Here is an 11,127-nt window from a genome sequence, read left to right as displayed (position 1 = left end):
GTGCACTGGTTTTGACTTGAGGTGATCTCCATGATCTCCTTGTTGGTCTGCTCCAGTTTTCCCTTCGACAAGGAAAACCTTGAGAGAGGGCTGATGAGGGATGGATGGAGATGCTTCGCAGATGTCAAAAATCGGTTGTTTCTTTTGGTGTTTCAATCAAAATGGGTTCGGAAGTGGAAGCTTTTTGATAGGATTTTGAAAAAAAAATTCCCACCCAAATGAATTTTGAATTTTTTTTCCTGCCCAAATGATTTTTGAAAAGGTGGATGGTGACTTGGGTGTCCTCTAGGGACCTTACGAGCCCCATGGTTGAGAGAAGCTCCTTGGACGTAGGTGTTGGAGATCAAATGATTCTGCAAGTTACCATTTGTTTTGTGAAGATAGGAATGAAATGAGCGGGCTGGATGAGCAAGAGGACTATTGAAAAAAGTGTCAGGGCTATTTCACTTGTCTTGTAGACATGTGAAATGATTCAACCATCAGTTTCCTAAGGGTGAGTCTGAAACCAGTTTGATAAAAGGCTTATCCCTGAAGATTTTGACAAATGGGTTGATGTAAAATTTTGAATATTGGCCGAAATGAGGGATATCCTTTGACTATCCTTGGTGATCCTGATAGGGGACACTGAAACCTTGCCACCATCTACCGTTCCCTATAGCCCTGCTTTGAAGCCTTGCCACGCCCTGCCATCCTGCACTGTCATCTTGTCGCCATCTTCCATTCCTTGGAACCCTGTTCTGAAACCCAAGAATGTTCGAACCTCCTCCCATGGAACTTGCTAGTATGACTACTTTTATCTATTATACTTATATTTTGACATTCCTTAATTTAAATGTTTCAACTCTTCCATCTACACTCAAAACCATCACCATTAATCAATTTTAGTCATATTTGAACATTGATTTGGAAAATATTAATTATTTTAAGTCTTTTAAGGGTTATATTTAATCTAAACCTAATTATTTGGAAAATAGAAATTATTGTGAAAATAGGAAATTTTTAAAAGAAGACTTAACATTTGATGGTGGATTAATATGCATGATGCAAAACTATTAATATTAACAATAACGGATTTGAGTCTTGTGTAGAGTGTCATAACACTACCTAGTAGGATTAGACAACTCATTCATATGACTAACATGTGGTGAGAAACGCATCGCTGAAGTTTGAGAACTTTTCCCGCTTTGAGTACTTCAACGATTTCACAACTAGGGTGTGGCTTGCATCGATCGGATGAGTTGGAGAGAAAAATGAAAGCTTTCCTAGCATAAACCTAGCCACATGGATGTGTACAAGATGAGGGTTCGGTGTCATGACGAGCGGATTAAAAATTAGGGCATTGTGCAACTTTTAATTGAACTCATCTGACGCTTTTTGTCGTAACCAAGAAAGTGTGACCATGATCAATTGGATCCAAGTCTTCCAAAATAGAGAGAGAGGATTCTGTAGAGTATTGTAAAATGATCTCATAGGATCAGACAACTCATTCATATAATTAACTGCCACCAAGAAACGTGTCACCAAAGTTTGACAACTTTTTGCACTTTGAGAACTTAAGTGGGATGGCCTGTAGGGTGTGGCCCGCATTGATTGGATGAGTTGGAGAGAAAAATGAAAGCATTCCTAGCATAAAACTAGCCACATGAACATGTATGAGCTGACGGTTCGGTGCCGCGACAAGCAGATTAAAAGTTAGGGCATTGTGCAACTTTTCATTGAACTTATCTGACACTTTTTATTGCAACCGAGAAAGTGTCACCACGAGTAATTGGATTCGAGTCTTTTGAAATCAAGAGAGGATTGTATAGAGTATCATAATATGACCTCGTAGGATCATACGGCTCATTCATATGATGAACGGGCATCGAGAAACACATCAGCAAAGTTTGACAACTTTTCGTGCTTTTAGCACTTAAGTGGGATAGCTGGTAGGGTGTGGCCTGCATCAATCAGATGAGTTGGAGAGAAAAATGAAAGCTTTACTAGTGTAAACCCAGCCACCGGGATGCGTACAAGCTGAGGATTCGGTGTCGTGATGAGCGGATTGAAAGATGGGGCATTGTGCAACTTTTAATTAAACTCATCTGACGCTATTTGTCACAACCGAGAAAGTGACGCTATGAGCAATTAGATCTGAGTCTATCTAAACCAAGAAAGGCTTTTTTACATTTCCATAACACAACCCCGTATGATCAGACGGTGCATTCTTATGATTTATGGGCTCTGAGAAATGCGATGCCGAATATTGACAACTTTGAGCAACTTGAGCACTTAAGCGATTTCGCTGCTAGGGTGTGGCCCGCATCAATCGGATGATTTGGAGAGAAAAATGAAAGAATTACTTATGTAAAACCGGTAAACCAGACGCATACGAGCTGATAGTGCGGTGCCACAACAAGTGGATTGAAAGATGGGGCATTGTGCAACTTTTCATTGAACTCATCTGAGGCTTTGGGCACAACCAAGAAAGTGTTGCCACGAGAAATTGGATCCAAGACTACCTAAACCGAGAGACAATTTTTTAGAGTTCCATAACATGACCCTGTAGGATTATATGGCTCATTCTTATGATTCACGGGCACCGATACACATGATGTCGAATATTGACAACTTTGAGCAACTTGAGCACTTAAGCGATTTCGTTGCTAGGGTGTGGCCCGCATTAATCAGACGAATTGGAGAGAAAAAAGAAGACATTCCTAGTGTAAAATCGACCACCCAGATGCATACAAGCTAACAGTTTGGTGCCACGATGAGCAGATTTAAAGATGGGGCATTGTGCAACTTTTCATTAAACTCATCTAACGCTTTTTTTCGCAACCGAGAAAGTGTTTCCTAGAGCAATTGGATCTGAGTCTACCTAAACTAAGAGAGGGTTTTTTAGAGTGCCATAACATGACTCTCTGGGAACAGATGAATCATTCTTATGATTCATGGGCATTGAGAAAAGAGATATCGAATATTGACAACTTTGAGCAACTTGAGCACTTAAGCGATTTCGTAGCCAGGGTGTGGGCTACATCGATCGGACAAGTTGGAGAGAAAAACAAAGGCATTCATAGTGTAAACTTGACCACCCAAATGCATACGAGTGGATTGAAATATGGGATATTTTGCAACTTTTCATTGAACTCATCTGACGCTTTTTGTCGCAACCGAGAAAGTTTCGACATGAGCAATTGGATCTGAGTCTACCTAAACTGAGAGTCTTTTTTAAAGTGCCATAACACAACCTTGTAGGATCAGACATCTTGTTCTTGTGATTCACGAGCATGGAGAAATGCGATGCCAAATATTGATAACTTTGAGCAACTTGACCGCTTAAGCGATTTCACTGCTAGGGTGTGGCCCACATCGATCAACTGAATTGGAGAGAAAAACAAAGGCATTCCAAGCATAAACCCAGCCACCTAGACGCATACGAGTTGACGGTTTGGTGCCATGATGAGCGGATTCAAAGATGGGGTGTTGTTCAACTTTTCATTGAACTCATCTGACACTTTTTGTCGCAATCAAGAAAGTGTCACCACGAGCAATTAGATCCGAGTCTACCTAAACCAAGAGAGGACTTTTTAGAGTCTCATAACACGACCTCATAGGATCAGACAGCTTGTTCTTATGATTCATGACCACTGAGAAATGTGATGTCGAATATTGACAACTTTTAGCAACTTGAGCACTTAAGCGGTTTCACTGCTAGGGTGTGGGCCACATCAATCAAACAAGTTGGAGAGAAAAATGAAGGCATTCCTAGCATAAACCAAGACGCATATGTGTTGATGGTTTGGTGCCATGATGAGCGGATTGAAATATGGGGCATTGTGTAACTTTTCATTGAATTCATCTGACGCTTTTTGTCACAACTGAGAAAGTGTCACCATGAGCCATGAACAACATATACCAATGAGGTAACAGAAAATATCGTTAGCGATAATCCACAAAAAATTAAAATCAAAGAAGAAAAACATTATCTAGGAATAAATGTAAGAAAAGTGTATATACAGGAGGATAGAGATTCCAGCCATCTAATGAAACAAAAAACGTCATCAAGGGTATGTAGAAAGTAAAAGTGAAATTTTAAAAAGTGCCTCTACATTTTCAGCATGCCCTAGGAATATCTCTTAGGTGATATTGGTATATTCTAGCTATGATGGATATTCAATAGAATCTTTGTTATTGTTAGAATGATGTCATAATTTTTTCCCAAATATTATCTCCTTTCTATTTGTACTTTGACATTGATTATTAATATTTAAAAGGTCTATTGTTACATAAATTAGAATTATTTTATTTATTACATAAACACATGTTATAATTTTACTTTTTGAAAAGTAGGAATTCATTATTTTAGTTCTATTTTATTTTTACTTGTAATATATATTATATATGTTTGTACTTACTTTTTAGAGATTAATGGTATATTTTTATTTTTTTTAAATATAGGTTGGTTATGTTTTGGTTTTTGTGTATACCATCATGACAAGACACTCTATGATTTAATGCCATTGTAGAACACCTCTTAAGTGCAATTGAATACATATAAGTGACAATGAGAAAATATCACAAATGAGTTAAGATATATTCATTGGTAAAAAATTACATTAGATAGAAACATATTTTTAGAATTGACAAACAAAAAACAGTACTTAATTTCATTAGAAATGTAAAAATATTTTATATTCCAAAAACAAAAAAATACGTTTTTCACTCTTGCACTTCAATAATAATTTTTTTAACTTACATACCAATCAATTTATTAATTTCTATTATTTAAAATTATTTTAAAAAATCTTAATAATAATAAAATATTTAAAAATTTGAAAATATATGAAATAAAACATAAATATATGCAAATAAGATTGCCATAATATTATGCTTTCATTGAAAAAAAACTAAAACACATTAACAAATACAAATACATAGCAATCTCAGGAGTAAAAAAAGGGGAAAATGCCACAGAAATCTGAAAATAACTTGGAAATACTAAAAAAATCTATCAAAATACGAGGAAATTATATAAATCACCAAAAAAAATGATTTTATTTAATTTTATTGGTTAGAAAACATTTTGCACTGATTTTTGAAGGAAATTTGGTTAAAAGATCAGTTGTGATTTATTATGATTTGTCGATTATTGAATTTATGGCTTTCAATATTAGTGGATAAGAAATATTTTGTTTATCATAGACAATTAAACATCATTTTAGTTACCAAAATTTTCTGGATATTAAATTTGCAAATATATTATTCAATACTATCAATTATAGACCATCATATCTCAAATTGTTGTGACGTGCTAATCTAAACTTTAAGAGGCTTGATCTGTTTCTTTTTTGTCTACATGTGCATAAGAGTTTGATAATGACATGACATTTGAATGTGATGTAGTAGACTTGGTGGGCTTAGGTGTGCTTGTGAGGAGATCTTTAATGCTATGTACTATGGTAGGAAATGCTATGCATATTGTAATATAACATTTAAATTTTAAATTTTATTGTGTTAAATAGACATTTTTTATTGGAATGAATGTGTGAAGGCATACATGCAAGTAGTTGATGTTGTAAATATGTAAGTGGTTCTTGAGCACAAGTTAATCAACATCACATTGGATATGTGTGTTGATGTGTTAGAGAAAATATAGCTTCATGATTGGATATGCTTGAAGGTGACAATTAAGAATGAGAAGGAAATATCAAGTGTCCATCATGTGTGCATGTAGCATCGTGAATTGTAACTGGTTCAATTTACACCTCATGTTTGTGCTTCTACTTCAGCTTTCCCTATCTCCATCCCCTCTCTAATTTACCAACATGAGTACATTTGGTGGTTCTAGCTGCCCATTATTCCATTTGGTCACACATTTTGTTGAACCAAACTATTAAGTGGATCATGAAATAAAATGGCTTCAAAGGATGGGTGTGAATTCACTAGCATTATTTGTTTTTAGATCAACACATTTGTCTTTACTTTTATGCTATCCCTAATTTTCACTTTCAAAGGAATAGGTCATATTGAGTCCTTTCTTTTTTCACTTTCTTCTATTTTCTCTCATTTGGGGAGGAATTTTGTTCTAATGGTTTTTCTCCTTTTCTTCACTTATGAGAGATTGAATTTGCAAACCTAACATGGCCTATTAAAGAAATTCCCATATTTGTGTCTTTTGTATTAATTTATCAATGTCCTTAAGTTGCACTTAAAGAGGCTATTGGTATCAACAAGGAACAATATCTAACTAGTTTCTAATTAGGCCTTATTTATGCATGCTCACATTTTAAGTTTACTTAGGGCTCTAGGAGTAATTTTGGAAACATGTGTGATCTTATCCCCTAATTGTCTCATTTCATAAGATTAAGACATCTTCCATCATCCTAGTTAGTCGTATCTCTCAACCTTTCCTATATAAGAAAAGTCACATATGTACTTTTTCTATTGCATAGACGTTTTCATTTAGCATATTTGATCTAATATATTATACATATGTTAGTGGAAAAATTATGCTCTTTCTTTTCTCTTTTGTAGAAGGATATTTTAGTTTTATAGGTGATCTTGGGAGCTTGAGTCCTTGAATGACTAACAATTATAACCCTCATGTTTATTTTTTTCTATATTATACTTATATCTTGACATGCCTTAATTCAATTGTTTTAACTCTTCCATCTACATTCAAAATTAACACCATTCTCAAATTACATGCATTATGCTTATCCCATTGATCAATTTTATTCAACATTGAAACCGGCATATATATGATCAGCTTCTAGACACACTCATCCTAATTCATTTATTGCAAATGGACCTAATACAAAAGCTATTATGTGACATTCTATTCTTGCATTATACCTCTCCTTTGTGAAATCATAGATAGGTAATATCCTATAGGGATTTCAAGCCATTATCTTTCTGCTCCTTTTGATTAATTTTTATCATACAAGTTTTATCTTTTTTTGAGGGTTGCTCCCTCTTTTAGTTTTAGGGTTCTTATAACTTGTACATGTGTACTTCATATGACCTATCTTTGAGGAACACGTCTCTTCTTCTTTCCTAAGATGCAGTAAGGGAGACGTGCTATTGTAATTACATATTTCATTTTATATTTAAATTTAATGAGTAATGTCAAATGACTTATTACTCACAAACATTTAAAATATCTATATAAAATAAATTTAAATTCTAAGAATTTTTAAGAAAATGTGTTATATTTCATTTTTCTTTATAATTCTTCATAAAATTTAATACTAAGCATTAAAATTAAACTAATCAATCTACTCATTGAATCATGTTTATTTTTTTCTATATTATACTTATATCTTGACATGCCTTAATTCAATTGTTTGAACTCTTCCATCTACATTCAAAATTAACACCATTCTCAAATTACATTCATTATGCTTATCCCATTGATCAATTTTAGTCAACATTGAAACTGACATATATACGATCAGCTTCTAGACACACTCATCCTAATTCATTTATTGCAAATGGACCTAATAGAAAAGTTATTATGTGACATTCTATTCTTGCATTATACCTCTCCTTTGTGAAGTCATAGATAGGTAATATCCTATAGGGGTTTCAAGCCATTATGTTTCTGCTCCTTTTGATTAATTTTTATCATACAAGTTTTATCTTTTTTTGAGGGTTGCGCCCTCTTTTAGTTTTAGGGTTCTTATAACTTGTACATGTGTACTTCATATGACCTATCTTTGAGGAACACATCTCTTCTTCTTTCCTAAGATGCAGTAAGGGAGAGGTGCTAGTGTAATTACATATTTCATTTTATATTTAAATTTAATGAGTAATGTCAAATGACTTATTACTCGGACACATTTAAAATATCTATATAAAATAAATTTAAATTCTAAGATTTTTTAAGAAAATGTAATATATTTCATTTTTATTTATAATTCTTCATAAAATTTAATACTAAGCATTAACATTATACTAATCAATCTACTCATTGAATTTTTTAACTCTTTTTTTCCTATAGCTTTCAAATATATATTTAACAAAAGAGAACCTTTTAAGCCTTTTACTGAAAATAGATTTTATGTCTATTGTTGGATGCATATTCTCAACATGTACACCCAACATTGCTTTTATATGACTTTGAGAGAGAGTGGTAGTTAGATGTCACTCTTGGTTGTAATTTGTTGTAGATCAAGTAGGATAGTGATGGATGTAGGTACTGACAAGTCCATATCAACATGGATTTATAGGTAATGAAATGTATTGATCAAGGGAATTGGCCCACATTGTGTAGCCAAAGGAGTGAATATTTTCACCAATAAATATTTGTTCAAAGGATTCTACCCTAAAATAGCAATTATTTTAACTCATTCTTGGATCCTAGACCTTCTCAACAAATTTTATTGAACTAACAACTTGTCTTTCTTAATTATTTTGTCCAAGGACACAACTTTGGCTTGATCAGCAAAAAGCATGGGTTGTGGTACTTGTAGTGCATGCATCACCCTTATATTGTAGGGAGTAGATTTAACAAAAGAAATTTGAGGAAAAGAAATCATGAGTAGGCTTAAAACATGATTTTTATTATGTCATAGGGGCGGGCTCTAAAGATATAATAAGTTGTTTTTTCAATCTCTTCTTGGTGTTCCATCTTTTATAATTACTCAAACTTTTATCTTTCTTTGGTCCCACAATCTCTAAATTGAGGTAGTTTTCATATAAATTTTTTTCTACTATAACAACAAAAAGTTAATTCAGTATTGCCAAAAAAATTTCTTCAAATAACTTTACAATTATATTCAATACGCAAAATTATTATATAGACAATAATTTTATTCGTTTTAACTAAAACAAAAACTAATAATATATTAACATTTATTTTTTAAGAATTAATCAACAAGTTCAAATTTCGTGACGCTTATTTTGTATGGAACGGTGGAAATGCACTCCAAGATCCTAATGTAATTATATTGAGTTCCATTTTACGCGTTTTCTTAATTATAGTGCATGTAAAAGAGCTTTCAATCTTTAGAAAAAGAAAAAAGAAAAAAATCAAATCTTATTTCATATTAATAGTGATATAGGCTCATTTATAGTTTGAAGGAGCAGTTAAGAGTTAACACTACGACTGTTAAAAATAGATTTTTGGATGTAAAAGTTGGTAAGGAAGAGATTTTTGGATGTAAAAGTTCTCATGAAGATAGATCGGATAATGAAGGAAGATATGGATATGGAGAACCTGGCGAAGATATCAATGGACATGAAGACGAAAGAAAGCTTGAAAATGGATCTGACGAAGATATGAATGTGCATGAAGATAGATCAGATGATGAAGTAAGATATGGATATATAGAACCTCCTGAAGATATGAATGGACATGAAGAAGAAAGAAATCTTGAAGATGGAATTGATGAAAATATGAAAGTGCATGCAGAAGAAAGATATTATGAAGATGGATCTGATGAAAGTAGATATGGACATGGAGGACCCGAGGAAGTTATGAACAACCATGAAGAAGAACATCATGAAGATGGATCTTATCAAAGAAGATATGGATATAGAAGATATAGGTATGGAGGGCCTTATGAAGATAGAAATTGGTATGCAGAAGCTGCTACTTTTGAGCAGATCTATCAATGTTATCCACCCATTTATACTGACAAACCAGAGCTTGAAAAAGCCAACAAAATTATAATGCCTCCTTCTGCTCTTTCTCGTCTGATATCTCAAGAAATAGAGTATCCAATGCTTTTCCAGCTTCAGAATACCATCACAGGTTGCATCTCACACTGTGGAGTACTTGAATTCGTGGCTGAGGAGGGTATCATTTATATGCCACTTTGGATGATGGAAAATATGCTTCTACAACCAGGAGATATAGTCAAATTGAAGCATACCACTCTTCCAAAGGGAACGAGTTTGAAATTGCAGCCCCACACAAAGAATTTATTAGACATATCCAACCCAAAAGCTTTCTTGGAGGTTTCTCTGAGGAACTTCTCTTGTTTGACCACAGGGGATACCATTAAGTTAGATTATAACAACACCATATATTGTATAAATATAGTGGAAACGAAACCTGAATCTGCCATAAGTGTGTTTGACGCAGACGTTGCTCCTCCTCTTGATTACAAAGAACCTGAAAGGCTGCCATTAAATCCTGCTAATATCTGCACTACTGCAACTAGTGCAAGATCAACAAGAGAAACTACTACATCTACAGAGCATGAAGAAAAATCTCAATGCAGATTTACTGCTTTCACTGGAGTTGGAAGGCGTCTGAATGGAAAACCTGTATCACCCAAAAGTCCGAAAGTTAAATCAGCAAGGTCAAGATCCCCTTCAAGAGCTCCAATACGTAAACCAGGTAAGCTTGTATTTGGTGACAAGACCTATCAAACCCATGCAGTTGCTATGGAATCTGGAAAGGTCGCGGCACAGAAAAGTGAAAAGGAAAGTGAAGAAGCTGAAAAGTTCAAACCTTTTACTGGCAAAAAGTATTCTTTAAAAGATTGATCTTTTTATCGATTCTTTCTTGTTCTGGATCTGTGTTCTTACAATGCAAACATTGTTTTATTTGAAGGGGAGAATGATCGATTGAAATATAAAATTATTATTACTATTTTTCCTTTTCAATGGTATTATTATTACGAGAATTTAATGTTCTATAAGCTACCATGTGTTTACCAAAAGGAAGCTGAAGATATTGTTTTGGAAGCTGAAGATATTGTCTACACATTTCCTAAAATAAAAATGAATTGATACAAACCGGAAGCAATAAAACTATTGTAAAATTTATGACAGTGGTACCAGCGATTACAAAATAGATGTTATAAATAGTAAGAATATTTAACAAATGCTTAATAATGGTTAGTTGTTGTCTTGTAATTTTACAATTTTTAGGATAACTGCAAGTGATTGATCATTTGTTATTGAAATGAGAATTTAATAATGATTGACTTTTTAATTATTGATGATCAAGTGATTTTTAGTAGAACGCTTTTGTAGATTGATTATTTACTATTGTAAATGCAAATTATAATATTATCTTATTATCTATGTTAAGCATTATTATTGGATCTGCAATATGTTAATTGCATTAGATTCTTGCACATGATTTAATAGTTAAAGTTCTATCTATAGTAGAATTTAGATACTATT

General features: G+C 33.4%; 1 protein-coding gene across 1 annotated transcript; it reads left to right on the top strand.

The window, feature by feature from the left end:
- The first annotated feature begins 9,582 nt into the window (after positions 1-9,582).
- LOC131067260 (uncharacterized) lies at positions 9,583-10,482 on the top strand. The gene has a single exon (XM_058002215.1). It carries the CDS (start codon positions 9,661-9,663, stop codon positions 10,480-10,482), a length of 822 nt encoding a protein of 273 aa, XP_057858198.1. The 5' UTR covers positions 9,583-9,660.
- Positions 10,483-11,127: the final 645 nt, after the last annotated feature.

This window comes from Cryptomeria japonica, unplaced genomic scaffold (assembly GCF_030272615.1).
Source record: "Cryptomeria japonica unplaced genomic scaffold, Sugi_1.0 HiC_scaffold_160, whole genome shotgun sequence".
Lineage (NCBI taxonomy): Eukaryota > Viridiplantae > Streptophyta > Pinopsida > Cupressales > Cupressaceae > Cryptomeria > Cryptomeria japonica.
This window is presented reverse-complemented; position numbering and strand designations above follow the sequence as displayed.

Bases quoted from the DNA above. Each gene is read 5' to 3' on its own strand.
- LOC131067260 (XM_058002215.1), top strand. From the start codon at position 9,661: ATGCCTCCTTCTGCTCTTTCTCGTCTGATATCTCAAGAAATAGAGTAT.